This window comes from Anabas testudineus, chromosome 1 (assembly GCF_900324465.2).
Source record: "Anabas testudineus chromosome 1, fAnaTes1.2, whole genome shotgun sequence".
Classification (NCBI taxonomy): domain Eukaryota; kingdom Metazoa; phylum Chordata; class Actinopteri; order Anabantiformes; family Anabantidae; genus Anabas; species Anabas testudineus.
In genome coordinates this window covers 8,613,308-8,632,776 of record NC_046610.1, presented here as the reverse complement: position 1 = coordinate 8,632,776, position 19,469 = coordinate 8,613,308, and the positions used below count along the sequence as shown (strand labels likewise).

The window sequence follows — 19,469 nt, the reverse complement described above, 5'->3', positions numbered from 1 at the left end:
GTTTCCACCCCATGACTTGTCTTGAATGCTGATGTGAGAGATGAATTATTGGGTTATGCCGCAGATGTTCTGACTCTCTGCTGTGTCATGTCTGCACATTCACCTTGAAATAGACTTTTGCTCGTTCACTGTCCCCTTCTCCTTCTCCATCAGCTCAAAAGAGCTGTAAAATAAAAACCAAATCCACCTCGCAACTTGACAGATGACAATGTTATTCTTCTCTCACTTTGACCTCTGTGGGTGCGTGCTCGCCTGTGTGTAGGCATGTTTGTATCAAGGTTTTTTCTCTAAGTTGCAGGATTAGACAGACGAGGTTCTTTATTACTTATGTAACCAACTCCTCCTTTTTTTTCCTGCGGGTATTTTTTTTTTCTGTGCTTTCCCACATATGTGATATCATGTTGGAGGACGGAAGGAGCAACCAGGAGGAGGTCGTAAATCTCAGCTCTTATTTGTTTGGGAGACAGGTGGCCGTGCGTTGGCCGTGTAAATCGTATTGACATTGGGGAGATATTCATCTTGTTTACCCTTATAGCCGCAGCCCCTGTCCCTTTATGAAGACTTGCGCCATATGTCACAGGGTGTCGCCCTGGCTTTGTTCGCTCATAAATCTTAGCGTGTGAGATGGTGGAGACCTGTTAGCACAGCACCTCTCTGGCTGGGAACCCAGGGAATCGGCTTCAGGCCTAGCCAAAAAGAGCAGTAGGGATGGCAATTGCTAGATTACTTTCAGACACTCTCAGAAAAGTATTTTCTACACTCTGGTGGGCACAAAAGCACACCTGGAAATCAGCCTATTTTAGTCACTTTCCTGTGGGAAAATCTGCCTGGTCATACACAAATGCATCCTGATTCACTGTATCATGCAATAACTCTTTGTGGACTGTGGCATGATTTATCATCTCCATCATCTGCGTTGTCTCGCCTCGTTTTTCTCTAAATTCAGTCACAGCTTCTCCCAGTGGCACTCTTGTCCCAAGCTCTGCCCAATAAAGTTCAATTTTTTTGGCCTCTTTTCCTTCCTCCCCCCTGCCATACCTGCAGCCCTACAGCTGTGGATCATAAAGTGGTGGATCAGAGCTTATTTCCTGCCCACCCAAACTGGAGGTGGCTGGGCGGGCAGCTTGGCTTTATGTTTGATCCCACTTTCTACTAGAAACACTGCTAAATCCCACCACTGCCCTTCTTCCTTTAATAAAAAGACAGTTGATAGCCCCACTCTTGCCAGTGTTAGCTCCACGCCAGGATCAACAAGGCCTGCATGCTGCAGGGTTGAATTCCTGCAATAATGAGAAGCAGCAGTCGCCTTCTGCTGATGAATTTCTCCCTGCTACTAACCTGGCAGTGTATGATCATGTGTGATAACCCTGACTGTTAAAATATGAAACCTTCTATGACTCTGTGGTGGCATCAGCCATCCTGTACAGTGTGGTCTGCTGGAGCAGCAGCATCACAGAAAGGGAGAGGAAGAAGCTGGACAAGGTTATCGAGAAGTCCAGCTCTGTCCTGGGCTGTCCTCTAGACTCAGTGAGGGAGGTGGGGGACAGAAGGTTCCTGGCTAAACTAGCATCTATGCTGCACCACGAGTCTCAACCCTCGCAGGATGCCCTGTGTGCCCTGGAGAGCAGCTTCAGTGACAGACTGATCCACCCTCGCTGTGTGACGGAGAGATTCTGCAGATCTTTCCTCCCAGCTGCAGTCAGACTCTACAACGAACACTACTACACTACTACTGTACATGTGGCATCCATCTGCTGTAATCATGCAGTACTGTATTTTAAGATGAATCACCACCAGTGCAATATACTGTAGTCACTTTACCTGATATTTATTTATTTATCCATTGATGTCCTTATACTATACACACCCATAGGCACAAATTTTACACACTTATAGTTATAGTATAGTTAGTGTTATTTCGCTTAGTATTTTTAATATTTCTTATTTATCTTACATCTTCGCAATTTTTTTACAAGCTGTTTACTTGTATTTGTGCTGTTGCAACAATGCAATTTCCTCAATGTAGGACAACATTGTCCTACCTTATCTTAAAAAAACTATAGTTTGACTTCCCATTGGAATTTGATGCTTTTACTATCATGATGCTTCTTTATGTAGTCACTTTAAAATATATTATTATTATTTTTGTCCCTCACACATCTTAGTTTGTTTACCTGCAAACAATCGTTAAAACCTAAAACTAAATATTACCAACAGCTCGAGGGAGGCTTTAATGCAGGCCTCATGTACAGTGCATTTGCACTGAGTCCCCCATTTACTGTATTTAATCATGTTTACAGAAGAAGCTTAGTTAGGCCTGTGATGAGTAAAAACAAAGGATGAGCAATTTGACGCTTGATGCTATTTTTGTTGAAGAGAAATGGCAAACGATTCCCCTCGGTTTGGCTTAGCTGTAATTGTGAAAGCAATTCTGGGATAGATCCATTTACCTCTGGTACATTTAACAAGTTTCTAGGGCAGCCATGTGGCGCTCACTGATTTTCCCTGTTTATTCTAAAATTATTTAGATGTCTGTTTATTTTAAAGATCTGTGTAATCCTCTTCCAACTGAAATAAGCAGTTAGATGGATGTGTTGATAACTTTTCTCAACTGTGTGTGTTTCTTTGTATGGACACATTTTGTTAAATACTGTTCTTGGAGGACATTTTAGTCGGTCCGCATGAGTTCAAGGAGCGTTTTTTAGGGTTAAGACTATGTTATGATAGTTATGGTTAGGGTTAGGGTAAGAGGCTGGTGAATGCATTATGTCCTCATAAATATAGTAAGACATGCCTCTATGTGTGTGCAAACATGTTTTCTGTTTTTCATGTTATCTTATTGAGGGGGTTCGTGTGAATGTGACTGGGTTAACCTGCAGGTGGGTGAAGTGTTGGTGCTTCACTGCTTTCCCTTCTATTGGCTGTGACCCAGGCAGACAGTGGTTGTGCCTGGACCCAGGTTAATGAGTGGATTTGCTGCACTGCAGCGCACTGTCCCCCCATGCTGATGTGGAGCAGCTGAGCACCACAGTGGCCCCCACAGCGCTGCAGAGCTATAAATCACCCACAGTCAGACCAGCCCCAAACAGAACAGCCACCGCTGGGGATGGACAAGCGCATAGGGGGAGGAAGCAATACAGAGGGGCGAATGAAAGCGTGAGCCCTGTACTGTGTGTTCACCTCCACCTATGTCCCCTACCATTTTTCCCCTTAAGTCCGTCTATCTCTCTCTCTCTCTCTCCTCTACCAGTGCCAACATAACCACTATTCACAACATCCTCTCAACCTCCAGCCCCTCCCCAGCTGCTCCCTCTAATTGCCTTTATTAACGTCTCTATGGGAGCGGCAGCTAGGAGCAATTTGCTCATTATGTGCTGTATTAGCACTGGCCCTGGGGCAGGCATGGAACACAGAGGGATGCCTGGCTGAGACTCCTGCTCTCCTCTGCTCCACTCTGCCTTTACCAGGACCCCTACCTCCATCCTGTAGGTCAGCCATAGACTCATTGGGCCTGACAACTGCCAATGTAAACCACATCTACTACTGGAACAGATCAAGCTTGTGGTTAAAAAGGATGTTTTATAGTTTAACTTTACACATATGTAAGTGCATTGAATGTAGATGTATTGGTGACTACAAATATCTCTGGAGTTTGGTTCAAAACCAGAACATATGATTCACATCATTCATTCATATTCATTAAAAGGTTAAGTGAGGTTAAATGTGAATGGTGAATGGTGAATGGTAGTAGATTTAGATTGTTCCATTTATTCAGACTGCATCGTTAAACTTATTGATGGCACTGAGGGGGGACTATTTTTTGTCGTCCTGGACGGTTTTTAATGTGTTCGGTTTTAAGTGACCATCCCCTTCAGTTAAAAATAGGAAGGAGTTTCATCCTTTCTGTGTCATTATTAGTGTTTTCACACTAGTTGGAATTTCAGTTTTGCCTTTGGCTGTTCTCCGAGTAGAAAAGCAAACAACTGGTCCAGGAATGAATATTCATCTTGGATTCAAACAGAAACTGATGTTAAACTGAGAAATTGTTCTGAACTCGGCCTGCTTGTTTGTATTTGACAAGTTGATATGAACTGCTTTTTAAGTTTATCTTGGAGGTTAATGTGGGGAGCGATTGAGACTCACTCCTTTTCAAGAGGCCTTGAGGAGATGAATTCATTTAAGGAAACCTGTTGCTCTTTTAATTTTAGCTATGTGCTTATGAGTTCCTCCTTTAACTTGTGTCTGATAGATTGTTATATATAGTTTATACATAAAAACCTTTTCACAGTAATGTCATGTTTTTTTTTTTATACACAATGAATAAAAATAAATTCTTGCATTTAAATATTCCATCAACATTTATTACCTTAATTACACCCCACATTCTCTTTCTGCTTTTTTAAAATAGAAAATAAAATAAAAAGTCTATATATAAATTAAATGAAAAAATCACAGCAATTGAAAACAATATAGGCTCTGTGGTGACTAATGTGCATTTTTTTGTTTTTGTTTTTGTTTTTGTTTTGTTTTTTTAACTGCAGAGCCCCAAAAGCAGCAGCTGCTTTGTTGTCTGCTCCTGGAGCATCAGGAGAAAGCCGACCTGCTGCTACCACATCTGTCACAGATAAAGAAAAGCCAGAGGAGAGGTAGGACGGGCTCCTTCTCTTTGGATTTAGTTTGGTAAAATCACAATTAGCTAGTTCTTGCTGGTTAAATATCAAAATGTGTGACTCTTTGACTCCCTCATTCACTTGTCCATCTTATCTTGTGTCCTCGCTCAACACAATCACCAACTCCCTCACTTGTCTAACATCCACTTGCAGTCTTGCGCATCAATATTTCCTCTTACTCTCTCATATATTCACCCATCCTCTAATTTGATTTGCTTTTGATAGATTTTAATTCAACACAAGTATTCAACACAAGTATTGGCTTTTGCAGGAGCAGCAACCTTCTCTCTCTGTCAAATACCAGATACACACATAAGAGCGTGGAGACAGTCTGCCCGTTACACTGATTTATTGCTCTGCTTCCTTCAGAATAAATGATGAACTCATTTTCATTGCCTTCCAATGCTGCCAAAGAAATTGCAAACAGCTCGGCCATTTTATAGGCAATCTATTAATGTTATTTTCATAGAAATACAAATCCTCATTTTTCTAAATGTGGTTCCACTAGAGTGCATTCTTACAGAATCCTGAATTCAAGAACTCAGCTGAACATTGTTGTATTGACAACTCTGTGACCACAAACTTTTTTTTTCAGTTTGTATATCTTCTCTCTCCTCTCTCATCCTACATTGTTGCTGCTCTGCAGAAAGAATATGAAATATTTATCAGGGCATCGTGTGTTGAAGGCACAATTTCTACATGGTAATGTTGCTGGCATTCGAGATAACAGTTTGCATTGGTGGGCAAAACAACCTTTCAGTGGAAACGGTTTTTATGTTTTCGGGGATGGAATGGCATAAATGCGGCTTTTTGCTAACCTGCAGAGCGATGAATATGGGTTCTTGGACAGCGCTCTTTTACATCAACCTGATTTAAAATGCAGCTTCGAAACACACAAATGTGAATTTAAAAGCTAACGCACAGTGGAGGGAAATGTCTGTTCTACCTCTGTTTGCGAGCAAACCTACTTTAGAGTCCCCCACCACTTTTTAATTATCTCACGATAGATGCTTGTCTGCTCTGTGGCTGCCTTTTTGGGTGTAGAGAACCTGCTGCAAACAGCGGTGCATCGCATTGTGTTGGTACACACACACACACACGAGCGCATGTGTGAGTGTGTTTTCACTCGTTTGCTAGTGCGTCTAGACTGGAGATGGGGCAAGACAACAGTGTGTAGTGGCCCGGCTCCTCTTTTAGTACCTGGCCCATTTCTGCTGTTTCAGGCTAGTGAGTGAATGAACAAGCAGGCCCCGGGCCCAGATTGAACTGTGCGGTAATCCTCCCCAAAGCTCCGCCAACTCACTGATTGCCTTCATTTTTCAGTGTCACCGGCAGGAAAGCCATGGCAGTGTACCCATGTGAGGCTGAGCACGACTCTGAGCTCTCCTTCCAGGTCGGCGCAATATTCCACGCCGGTAAGTGTTATCGCCTACAACAGTCGCTCACTCAGAACCAACCCTGGCATATAGGATTTGGCGGAAAACCGAACACCCAATCTGGTCTTCAATCGAACAGAGAGATGAGACGAGGAGAGGGAAAACAGGGGGGCGGGGGGTAGCAGGAGACACAGATTTACTCTGGGTGTGTGTTTGTGCGTGTGTGTGGAAGTGGCTCATCTGAGCTCTAATCACTCTCAGAGGAAATGAGCATTTTGTCGTTCCTTTATTTTGGTCCAACCTTCTTTTGCGAGGCGCACTCTACAGTTGATATGCAACACTTAAAATAAAAATAACGACATCTTAACTTGACGTGACATTAAGAATCCTCCCTGTTCTGCAGTCTATCCCTTGTTATGGTCAGTCATCATGTTCTAAATGAGTGTCTAACTCAGATCACATTGTTTTTTGACACTGTTGGTTTCTGCTGTGACTCCTATCACAGATTTTATGATTTAAAGTTATGATCTAAATGTCAGTGTCCTGCCAGCTGTATAGATATAGATGTTACAGCTGACTGAAACTTTACCTTAGTCACATGTAATCTATGTGCTGACACACAGTTTGTCTTGCTTTACAATAGCTAAATTGAATCTGAATGTAGGTTTCCAAGTCTTATCTGAACCAATAAACAAATCAATTAGTATCACATTTTCAGAATCTAAACTCAATTATGTTCCATTTATGTGCTTCGGCATTTCATGTGAAACCTACCAGTTTCGTTTAGTGGAAGTAGTATTGAATGATGATGTGTGTTTCTTTTGGATCTCTCCAGTCCAATCAGTACAACATTTGCCTGAAATGAAGTGATGGACATGTTAGACGAATGTTACGTGATGAGATTCTCATTAACTAAACCTCTGTAGTATCTTGGACCCTTGACATTTCGCATATTTTCTTGCACTATTCAGTTATTTGCAAATGTTTTTGTGTGTTGTTGTTGTTTTGTTTTGTTTTTGTTTTTCTTTTTTCAGTATGAGCTGTGTGCATAACAAATTTCTAAAAGGTCAAGAGGTCTGAATACTTTAGCTTACTAAAGTAACTTTATATGTAAAGAAGAATTCAACATATGTCGGTATTTCCTCCATCCTGGGTATGTCAAGTTTGCCTTTTTTATATATGTCCTTAAAATGATCTATACTTGATTGTGTAGAATTTAGCTGGGTTTGGTTTAGTTTAGCTATTGTAAATTATAACATCTCAACAAGACCTTCAGGGTATTTCATTACATCTGGCACAGCAGCCACTTGGCCTCACGGATAAACTGATTTGGACAGATATGCATGTAAACTGCAACCTCACTAGTTGGTGAAGGCATCCAACACCAAGGGAGTATTTTCAGTTTTATTACAGTATTGATTAATTTAAAAAAAACATGTAAATAGAACTCATTTTGGCAGCAAACATTTCTCAGAATAATCTCAAAGCATCAAGGCATAAATCTATTAATGTGCTGGATGCTGCGTAGATAAGGGTGGAGGGGTCATAATGTAAAATCTAATCTGTTCTGTTTTGTCATTTTATGCATTTAATGTTGTTTTAATGGAGACAAACAAATTACAGGTGTAAAACATATTCAACAAAATCAGGAAATTATAATGCAGATTTATTTGTTGTCATGTGTTCTAAATCCTGCCAGTCAGCTTAGGGATGACAGCAAGTTCAAATCATGTGCCTTGAAGTTTGGTGGCGCCTGTTTACACCTGCATAAAAGATCGTGCTCACATCAAGTTCTGTTCAAATGACAGACGAGAGCTCTGCCACACTTGCCACACAAATTATGTATTCAATTACTTTATATCTTTACTTGGGCCATAAATGTCACTGACAATATATCCATGCATCCATTGTTTTGCATGCAAACTCAAAATTTTAAATTGGCTCGTTTTGCAGACAAATCAAGAATCCAGGGAAGATTTTGGAAAGACCTGCCACAAAAATGTTATGTGCTCTGACACATCTGTCAAATGTTTGTGAGAGCTCAATTTTGCTGAAGACATTCAGTTCCTGGTGAAATTCTAGAGAAATTGGATCCATAAACAGACTGGAGAGGTTTTAAAAATTGTAGAATTACATTTTAGTTTAGGGCAACTGCACAATAACTAAATCCTCCCTCAAACCCCTGGGCTCTCCAGTCTGACACATGCACATGTACTCACTGGAGGCTCTGTGTCCTCTGTCTGTCCCCCTCACCCTCCCTGTGGTCTTGTCCCTTTGGTGACTCTGTGTCCTCTCCTGCAGTGGTCCAGTCGAGAGAGCCGGGCTGGTTGGAGGGGGAGCTGGAGGGAAAGAGGGGCCTCATCCCTGAAAACTATGTGGAGATGCTGTAGCCCTAGATGGAAATATTTATGGACAAGTTATCACCTTCCCGGGAAGAGTATGTGGAAATGCATGCTCCTCAACTCTGAAATTCACAGTAGAAACTTGTTTATCCAAAACCCCTGAATTCACCCAAGCAAGTGACTGTACTGTATGTTATTACTGCGGACTGTTTTCCATACATACATGTCATGCTGTACCCATTCTTACAGGCAAGTGGAGTTTATGATGCATGTGCAAGCATGATTCTGTGTTTGAATTTATTTTAGTCAAATATTCACGTGCATTTCAGCGATTCAAGAGTGGCTTTGCATTTACAACGTTCTGCTGTAAACATCCAGGTTACTTTGTAGCAGCACCAGAGAATGAACGTCTCTCCGTTGAGGGCCTCCCTCTCCCCTCTGCCTAGTTATACATGGTATCCATGAGCTCCCAAGTCAAAGGATGATTCTCAGAAACTGTAAGGTAGAATGTCAGCAATCAGACCACCGTAGATTTTGACCCTGTGGACAGAGATGCCCACAAATTAGTTTTCAGCTGTTCAAAGATTAGAGGTCCTTTCCCTCGACCAGCACAACACCCAGTGGAAATGTCTGTAAGGGTATGTATGGAGCTAAATTAGTGTTACTGCTTTCACCTATATGTTGCTTTTTTTCTTTGTCCATTTTCAGAATATTTACAGTAGATCTTCAAAATGAGGCACATCGCTACTGTAATGTTATTTTATTTAATTGGCATGTTGATTGCATGACACGTGAATTTCAAACACGCTTTTACCGTACAGTTTTATTCTGGTGCAAGAAACACAATGAAGCGCCTCTTTAACGCCCGATGAACCTCTTGTGTTAAACACTAGCATCAGTCATGTTCAAAAGAGATACATTTCAGTAGCTAATAGACTGAAACCAAGTGTTTTTCCTGTCAAATGATCTGTTTTGTTTGTTTTTAAAGCTTATTTGAAACGTTGCTCAGTTTCCTCTGAGCAGAAACGATAATGAGACACTCCCAAGTTGAAAATGTTATTTTATCTTTATTTTATCTTCAGCCTCAGTGGAATTGGTGATTAGAAATCATTTTATTACCAATAAGAACACAGAAATGCAGTATTTAAAAGTTTTACATTGGTTCACTGTATATAGCCTAAGATTTATGACTGCAAAGTATATCATATAAAATTCTCCGTTAAGTGATGGACAGAGCTTGAGTTTTCTTTCAGATTGGTTTGAGCATGTGTGCACGTCACATCACATTTCATCCCTGCTCAAGAAGACACTTTCATTTTTCTGAAAGCACGGGGTCGAGCAATCACAGTAATTTAAAGACATTGATTTATGGCATTTTTAAAGGGCCTTAACTGCTTTCATTTTTATACCTTTGGGTATCCTCCTGATCAATGTTAAGCAAATAAAGATTTTTTTTTTTTGGTTCATTATTGTATTTATGTGTTCTTGCCATGAAATTCATGTGATGAACGAGAAGTCAAAATGTAACTGATTGAGACGTTAGCATTATCTCAGGCACTGATTTCATCTGGTTTCAATAATTGGCCACATCCTGTTGACTGAGAGATTTAATACTTGTCTCCTGTTTAAATTTAAATTAAATTTTTTTTTGTGTGTGTGTGTGTGTGTGTGTGTGTCTAGTTTTACCACTGTGAAATCCAGTACTATGTCTAAAATTGTGATGACTCATCCGTTGTGTCACTGAGAGGCCCCACAGTTTCCCACAGAGTCTAAGAATAAAGTGACTGGTGAAATGAGGATTCATTCTGCAGCCAGTGCTGCTACACTGAGCCGTGTAGTGTAATGTAAGCCTTCTTCCTTATAGTGACCTGCACCAGTCTATCTGACTCAAAAGCCTCTTTCCACAAGGCGATAAAAAATAGACAAATGTACGCCAATAATCCTCCGCCTCCCTCATCCGTCATCATCTGAGCTTCACACATGTTCATTCTTAGACTACATCCGTGTAATTAACACATCAAATGGCCTCCAGACCCAGTGCTTTGGCCTCAGTTACATAATTATCATCAGCCCACCACCACACTCGGCCCTCTGATAAGTGGGCCGAAGCACTATTAAGAAGTACAAACGCTCCGTTTGTCCAGTTTAAAAAATAAATAAATAAATAAATAAAAGTTGGAGCCGTGGTTTCAGTGCGACACATAGTGTATGTCCACCAGCTCCCTGAAGCAACAGCAGACGTGATGATTACATAATGAAATGAGGCAGAGCTAATGAGATGGGCAAAATATTCCCCTACAACCCCCCCCCCCCCCTCACCTCCACCACCCTCCCCCTGGTCCTTCATCATCTTCCCTCTGCCAGAATACTGCTGAATCATAGAGCTTCCCTCTCCCTCTGCTTTGGACTGTCTGTCAGAAAGCGTGCCATGTTGCTCTATCTGCCATCATTTTCTCTCGCCTACCTGTCTGTCTCGAAGGAGTATTTAAAACTCCTGTGTTGCTCCTCCTTACAGTACCTTCCTCATTTTTCTTTACTGTTCGTCCGTGCTGCTCTGATACCAGTTTGTTAATGAAATCAGTTGAGCTCCATTTACCTTTCCTCCTCAGTCTGTGAATATAATGCAGTGAACAGTGGTAATCTGGGTGGCTTTGACTCATTTGTGAGGCCTTACAGCAGCTTTAATACAACTGGTGATTGAGCTTGCATCACCTGTGGTGATCTCAGTATCTCCCCATGCATTATGCATCAGCCTGTATGGCTCTTGAATGATGTATACATCAGTTCTCACGGTTTCGATTGGTGTGCTGGAGTAAAAATCTAGATGAACGTGTTCATTTCTTACTTCCCAGAGTTGTGGCTGCGTGCCAGCTGTCCTCCACCTCCTATGACGCAGTGTCCTTCAGCCACACTGTTTCATATCATGACTCAGCTTAGATCAGTGCTGTACAGCAGTTTACCTTTTAACGATGAGATACTGACACGACCACTGTGAGTGACACCAGTGCATCTGAATTCCCCAAACGTGCTCCACTGTGTGTGGAGGTTGCAGTAACTTAACAATTTCCTGCGTCTTTATCTGGTTTAAGAGTGCAAAGCTTCTGAAATATAATTATAATGAAGCTTGATGTATTATTGGGGCTGAAAACTGAGTGGGAAATTGAAGAAAAGCGAATTTCAAACATTAAGGAGAAAGTGTAGAGGGGGGGAAAAAAAAAAACCCTCAGCTCAGAAAGTGGGCCACAGAAGCCGCCATGTGCGCGGGTGCAGCCGTGAAATCAGCCTGATCCAATAGATTCTGTTTATCTGGCACGACTACAAGTGAAAGCAATTGGAAATCTGGGGGAGATTTGGAGAGGGCTGTGGATTCGGAGAGAGAGAGAGAAAAAAATGAGCAAAAAAGTAATACTGTCTGCTCTACAGTCTGGCAAAGCAGGCGTGTTTTCAGATCAGCTTTTAACAAGGTTAATGGTGATTTTTCTCCACAGGCACCGTTTTACTGTAAAAGTCTCATCCATGCACACTTTATCTGTGTCATTTTCACTCTCTTCTCTTTCCATTTCTCTTTGTTCTCTTTATCCCCTCTCCCCGTGACTACTGTACCTGCTGCTGCTTCACATCATTTCTGTTTTTCCATGCTAACTCCGTGTTTCTTGGCTCATTATCCTCCCCAGCCACCAAATGCAGCTGTTTTGAATTCATCCAGATCAAAAACCCTTTTTAGGGCACCTACCTTCTCTCTCTCTCTCTTACACACTGCAGTTTTAATCGCACACATACAGGGCGAGAACACACACACACACACACACACACACTGATAAATCATATGACAGCTTAGAAGTTTAACAGTTTTATTAGAATTTTTGCAATATTTTTTTTCAAACACAAATATGGCAACATCTGCATCAAGATATACAGTAGTAACTGATTTCAAAGATGTTTTATTGGTTTATGTTGAAGGATGTCTACTGCATGTTGTTGGATAGTTGCTGAGAAATATTGTACAAAGCATTTGAGTAAAAAGTCATTTTTGGAATTGGAAAAAAAAGCATTTGTATATATTTATATATTAATAAGAAATACACTACCATGGCTGTGGAGATATGGCTTAGTCTCTCTGCACCTGATTCATCACTCTGAACAGAAAATGGCAATGACGTGACTCCACTTACAGTGACGCGATAGTGGACTGACAAACAGCATTTACACACATTCGGAGTCATTCACGCCCAAATAGAAATTTAATTTGGAAGGAGACCGCGTTGAAGAGAGCGCTGCTGCCGCGAGTAGGGGGAATGTATTGTTTGCAGTAGGTAGGTGGTGAATGATCATTAAATAATCTTTTTCCTTTAAAGGACTGGTTCAACAAGCTACAGCTGGGACACAGTTAGCTTAGCTTAGCATTAAGTTTAGCATTAAGACTGGAAACAGCTAGCTGCTCTGCCCAAAGCTAACTAAGGGAGAATAAATGGACACTAATTGACTTGTTATGTCTCATTTGTTTCGTTTTATGCAACAACAGAAGTATAAACGAGTAGCTGAGGTTAATAATAGCATTATGATAAATAACAAAAGTATACCTTGTAATTTAAGTGCTGCCAGGTGGATGTTTTACCTTTGGACAGAGTTCTGCTTGGTGTCTCCTGGCTGTAGCTTCATATCTAATTATCATGGTTTTCTTTTATTACACTCATTATTTTCCCAAAATGTTGAACTCTACCTTTTAAATAGCTAAATAAATAAATGGCCAGCAGTCACATCCCAATTTACATGTCTGGACACAGGGGCTCGATAAAATCACTGAAAACGCCATTATCAAGAATCAAATGCATAAAGATTTGTTTCCTTTGTACATAAAACTTACTTTATCAATTAGTACTATGCATCAAGTTACATCTGGACAAAAAGTCAAAATTGGCTTTACTTGTCTTTTAGCCTTTACATCCATTGTTTCATTCTCTGTGTGCAAAAAGTTAAAATTTTCAGACGTAAAAGTCAAGAACTTTCTTTCACGTATGCCAGTTTCAATAGTTTGTGACTTCTTGATTTTTATTGTGGTGCTCATCAACAAAACCGCCATGGGTTAGAAAATAATTTCAACAGCAACAAGGATCCATCACTTGACACCTGTACATCTTGTTACAAAATAAGAAATAGTTTTTGATTATTATTAATTTTTGTTTGAGCCACATGAACAATGATGCAAAAAGTAAAAAAAAAAAAAAAAAAGATGCCAAATACTTAATAAGAAGATAATAAATGTACTCTCTCTAACATTCAGGTAGTAAGTTCCATAAGTCTCTCACAATGTATGATACATTCATTTTTCTATTTGGCCCTTTTTGGCGCCAACCCTTACTGTAAATTCTTCTCTGTGATCCAACACAAAGAACATGGAGAGTGGGAAACACACATTTTTTTCCAATATTTCAACAAGATGGTTAAAGTAGAAATGTTTTATACTATACTCAACATAAAGACTTGCTGTATTATTTACAATATATACTGTAAAATTGTAAATCAGGTGAGATAAAAAGGCACAAGTTTCTCTTTTTTAAATACAATGTAAACATCTCATCAAAAAGCATGCATTAACATTTCATTTTACAAAAAGGATATCATTTTTAGACAAAGTACTTAAATATTGTTTTCCAGCAAAATATAATTCTCTCAAAAATACTTTCCCATTCATCCTATGAACCTTTTAGAGAGATTTTATTTTTTATTCCATTAGGACAAAAATGGGGCAAAATAAAGAAACAGTGAGAGATTAGCTTAAGAGTCCTTCACAACTTGAACACAACAATGCACAACAAAGACAGATTGTAAAATGAGGCCTTTCTGATCAGGGACAGAAATACCAGGGGTGGGGAGTGTTATCAATATTTTCTTTAGACCCAGCCCAGTCTTTCCCTTCCCCAGTATCTCAAAATAATATGGCAAACGTGACAATATAGTCGATATCATAATTAGGAATACAGAGCTGCTACACAGGTAGTCTTTAAAAAAGGACCAGACTCCAAATATATATATTTAATTTGGATTGAGAACAATGCACAGCTCTGAACGAATATATATTCTAACCTCCCTTGAGCAAAAATTGAAAATACACAACCCTCCCACTTTTTTCATCCCCTTCCCCGCCTAATAATTTTCGTACAGTCCCTAATGACAGTTGTGATCCTGCTACCTCCAGTGTAGCACAGCACCATCATTACGAGAGCTGAGGCCTCAAATACAGTTCACAACCACCCTGCTGTGCTAATGATGTCATGTTGTCTAACTTTAGGCTGGGTGACCATGCAGAAAGTCTTTTCCCACATCATCACAGTTGCTTATCAAAACAGACAATTCCTTCTAGCTGCACGAACGCCTCATTTCACATTGTATCTCCTCTGTGCAAATCTAAATGTGGAAATAGGATATGGCTAATCCTATAACATAAATGCATAATACCCACGCTGAAAGAGCAGATCAACTATGCACATGCTTACCGGGAAAAACACACACACACACACACACACACACACAACCTTAAGCCAGACTTGCACCATACACACATGTAAATACACACTCACAGGGCACAAAAAGAAAAAAAAGAAATCACACACACCCACAGTTTTTCTTCCCGAGCAGCTCTATCGCTTTTCAGTAGCATCATAGTAGTGTTCCACAACCACTCAGAAACTAGTGGGGTGTGAGACAAGTTAATGGTCCAGATGACTGGGCTTGCCATACCTAAAATAGTAGTACTTGGCCCAAAGATAAGAGAAAGGAAACAAACTAAATTAGAAAAGGTGGTCATACCAACAGTTCTTCATCACGCATTCATCAACATGTACCTCAAAACATCTTCTGTACAATAGCTGAATAGAATGTGTCTATGAAGTTGTTAATACCTGTACACATTTGCCTGGTTTTGATACATTAGCTGTTTGCTGTAAGCAATGCAGAGCAATGCTCCATTTTGGATTATATCGACTTTACAGAGTATGTGTGGTTAAACTGAATGTCCATATAGTGTATTGTATGGACTAGTCTATGAGTTACTGTACATGTTATGTTTTGCCTGGCTTTGTAGAAATGAAGCACCTTAATGTAAAATGACTGGCTAGTCAAAAACTAAACCTTTGCAACACACTTTTATAAAATGCTTTTTTATTATTTCTGGGAAGAGTAGATAAGTGTTGGTTCACAAAGGGCTGGTTTTGCTTCATTGTGAGTAAAAACAGACATTTGGACAGCTGCTCTGGAGATAACAAAAATGACAGCAATTACTATGGATGCACCTCAGTCAAATCCATTACCAGCGGACTCTACTGAAATGGTTTCCATTAATGTATGATGTTTTCCAGCCTGCAGCACTCCTGACCATTTCTGAACAAAAAGAAAAATCACTCATCAATATTGTCTTAATTTTGCACCACAATGCCTAAAATAGTGACTTTATGACGTGGGAGCTTCAGGCGCAAGCTTTCTTTTACACAACAGAGATATTTTTGTTTCAAAACAGGTTTAGCTTTGGACTTTTGCATATTCATTTTTGATTGTTTTACTACATATTTTGATCTAAAAAAGGTATGTGAATGCTAATGATGGCTGTTAGGACACCGATTGGGATTCAAACTTGGACTTGTTAGATTGAATGTAATTATTCAGCTCATGACGATGCTTCTATAGCCCTTTGAATATATTCAAATAGACCTTTTGCTTTACAGTCTAGAATTTCTGTGCCTCCTCAAAATGTCCTTCACCCTGTAATCTTGCAGCATGTTGCTACACTGCAAAGCAAAATCGTAAGTATTGGCATATTTTTTTCATAGTGCTATTATTTATGAAAGACTGCATAAGCCAAGTTAATATTTGCAAAACTTTTCTTCTCTAGATTTGTACGGGACATTGGATTTTAGTGCATGTGGAGTGCGTCTGTGCGTTTGTGTGAAGGCATGTGGACAGCATGTGTATCTAGTATCCTCTACGCGTATGTGTGTGTGGGTGTAGTGGATGTATATGGAGCCTCCTAAGAAATGTATGGCTTTATCTCCATAGAAAATACTGTTATCGTCTTTGGGGCAGGGGGGGACACGAGGGTGCTTCGGGTTGCTTTGTCACATTTGTCACAAGTCCTTCTCGGCACGTTGCACTCAACTCCACAAACTATTCACAGCTCTGACCCACTCGTGTTGACTGCAGAGTGAATCCTTCTCCCCTTTTTACTTCTGCCGCTATGTCACGTAGCTGATCCAAAACAAAGATGCTGGCAGACCGGGCAACAGGGTGCAGGCCAACTGGTCCGGATTTCCTTGAACCTTTTCCAGTTTTTAATGCTTCTTCTGTCCCAACTGTTTACTGAGTCACTTCTTGTGGAAGTAGATTGTGTGAGTGAGGCCTGACTCCACCTTTGGTATCTGGTCACTGATGATCTCCACCAACATTTCGGGGAACTCCACTTTTAGGGCCTGGGACTCACGGAAAGTGTAGAAACAGAAGTCCAGGAGATTTCCCACCAGCTTGAAAACAGACACAAAGTGCAATGAGAAACATGCTGTAGCTGCTTGTTTTGTTAGAATAACGTCATGTACATTTAAACATTCCCGTAAAGTTCTGTGTAACCGTACAGAGTATGTGTTTCCATTGTGTTGGTTCACTGACCCCTTTTCAGTTCTTGTAAGCTCACCACTTGGGGGCACCACTCTTTTTTTTTTTTTTCTAGGCAAACCTCCTCTAAACAAGGGTCATCTGTTCTGCACTAACTTCACTCACTCAGTCATTAGGGTCACTGAATTTCGGTCATTTATCTCTGTGTCCTCGCTCTTGCTGACTCGAACCTCTTGGGGCTTTGCCTACACTGCCGTTACGCCACATACCGCTTGACCCATGCATAAAAAAGAATAGTGATTAAGCACATTTGCCACGGTGACCACTGCATATTCTCATCCAATAAACTGTGAAATGGCATTGATCCCCTTCTGTTCCGTTCACCAATACAGGCTGGTCATAGTCTCCTCCAAAATAACTTTTCCCTCAGGGAGAGACTGGGATGCGGTAATAATACCGCACCAATGAACCACTAAGTAAATGTATTATCCAAATCCACTATGCTGCTATTTTGCTCAAAACATTTCTAGCGATATTAGAGGCCCAATCTGCCACTGGACACCTCGCTCCATGTGTGATGGCATGGCATGCAGAGAGGCTGCCAAGGGAAGCCTGAGCTGTACTGTAGGCGATTGGCACACAGGAGGCAGACAGGGCAAGGGTACTTACATCATGCATGGCGTCCAGTAGCTTGGTGAGCTGGAAGAAGCGCTGCCAGGTTTGGCCAGAGTTGTTGGTTGCTTTTCCCACAGAACGCCGGAGCTCCTTAATGTAATTAACTCGCATCTCCTCAAATGCTGCCTGGTTCTTCAGACCCTCTTTGGGAACTGGGAACAAGACAAATGTGACATTATCATTAGCTGGACTGAAGGAGAGAACAACACAACTGGGTTAAATGGAACAAATCTAATATTATATGAAACAGTGCAGCTTTTTATTTTTCCAATTTACATGTTCAGCACACTTTCTGTTCACCGTAAGCAAAACTGTTAACACACGACATTTAACCAAATAATAAGCATAATGTAGATGTCACTGAAAAGACACAAATTCAATTTGTTTTTCAATTTAATTTGTATTTATCTCTCGAAAAAGACAAACGAATCTAAATAAGACAACCTGATTGAATAAAGTTTTCCAAATTTAATTACAAGTTACAGACCTGCTGTAGATTAAGTCTTATTGAAAATGTTTTAAAACATTTAAATGTCACAAATGCATTTAAACATCAATAACACAGAGGAAAACCCATGTTACTGTTTTTAATAATTTACTTTTCTCAAGCAAGTTTTTCCTGTAATAATAAAGTAGAAGCTAATGGCCACCTGGAATACAGGAAATAAGGCTGGTAGTTGGCAAATGCACATTAAACGTGATTTGCAGTTAATGGGTGAAGCCATGCACAACCACCAGTATGTTACTCTAATGCAAAAATGTGTAACTGTGTAGAGGGTAATTAGAGGTGCTCGGTGAATTACACTCTGACTCCCACACTGTAGCCTTTTTTTGGACATTTTTCCTGTGTTGACGACCTAAGCCTATTTAGCAACTCATTACAACCACTTTCACCATTTCAAGTGGTAATTAGTTTTCATGTGTAGCCACTGTTTCACGGAAGACGACGGATTTACTGGAAGAATTTGATGAAAAGCTATCTGAGCAAGCTCGACAGCAAACAAGGAAACAACTGTGCTCGTGTGTATCAAAGAGCTTCAATCACTTTGTCGACCAAATCTCATTCATAAAGCGGTTTGTTTAATCACCAGAGCTCTTAAATGACCTTTACATTAACATTAGAATGATTTGGGTGGTAGCATTAATGCGCTTACAATAAAATATATAAAGACAATTTAATGGGAGAGATTCAGACTGATGTGAAGAATCACATCCAGTAATTGCATCGAAATGTCTACAATATCTATTCCTCTCAGTCTTGCTGCCTCCCTGTGCAGGAGAAGAAAGCAGCAGATATGGAAGCCTGCCAAAGCTCTTCAATGACATTCAGCTGCTGGCTACCACATTAAGAAGCACCTCGCCTCTCAAAGAGCACACCTCAAATCAGTCTGAGCGAGCGCCGTCAGCCGTCCTTCAGCCAAGACTAAGAAATGACAATATATAAATATATATATAGTACTGTGAGAAGTTTGTCAACTATTAGAGCTTCTGCTACATCTTTCATGCCAAAGCACCTCTGCCTTTAATATGCCTGAGTATATTAGGTCATTCTATGCAAAGCCGCAAATCAAAGAGCACAACTGTTTTATGGCAAAATGTCAGTTTAACGAATGAAGACTTGATGAAACCTTTATTTCTAAAGGTTCTTCATTTGCTGAATTCGCTAAAAACAGACATTCGTGATAAATACAATCTTAGCCCCGCTGATATAAATAGGATGGACAAAATAATGGAAGCACCTGTCAGCATGAGAGCTGAATCAACACCTCCATAAATCAGTTTGAACACAAACTGAACATCATCACCTC

General features: G+C 40.3%; 2 protein-coding genes across 4 annotated transcripts in view; one reads left to right on the top strand and one right to left on the bottom strand.

The window, feature by feature from the left end:
* Nucleotides 1-9,852, top strand: part of arhgap10 (Rho GTPase activating protein 10) — a 43,589-nt gene extending 33,737 nt beyond the window's left edge. For all 3 annotated transcript variants that reach the window (XM_026359148.1, XM_026359147.1, XM_026359146.1), the window contains 3 exons: nucleotides 4,542-4,646; nucleotides 5,994-6,085; nucleotides 8,348-9,852. In XM_026359148.1, the coding sequence (XP_026214933.1) occupies nucleotides 4,542-4,646; nucleotides 5,994-6,085; nucleotides 8,348-8,436 (286 nt within the window). In that variant the 3' untranslated portion in view covers nucleotides 8,437-9,852. The remainder of the gene's footprint in view (nucleotides 1-4,541; nucleotides 4,647-5,993; nucleotides 6,086-8,347) is intronic.
* Nucleotides 9,853-12,283: 2,431 nt separating this feature from the next.
* Nucleotides 12,284-19,469, bottom strand: part of nr3c2 (nuclear receptor subfamily 3, group C, member 2) — a 69,773-nt gene continuing 62,587 nt past the window's right edge. Inside the window, exons 8-9 of the mRNA XM_026359790.1 lie at nucleotides 17,656-17,813; nucleotides 12,284-16,898 (exon numbers count right to left, since the gene is read on the bottom strand). Of these exons, the coding sequence (XP_026215575.1) occupies nucleotides 16,743-16,898; nucleotides 17,656-17,813 (314 nt within the window). The 3' untranslated portion in view covers nucleotides 12,284-16,742. The remainder of the gene's footprint in view (nucleotides 16,899-17,655; nucleotides 17,814-19,469) is intronic.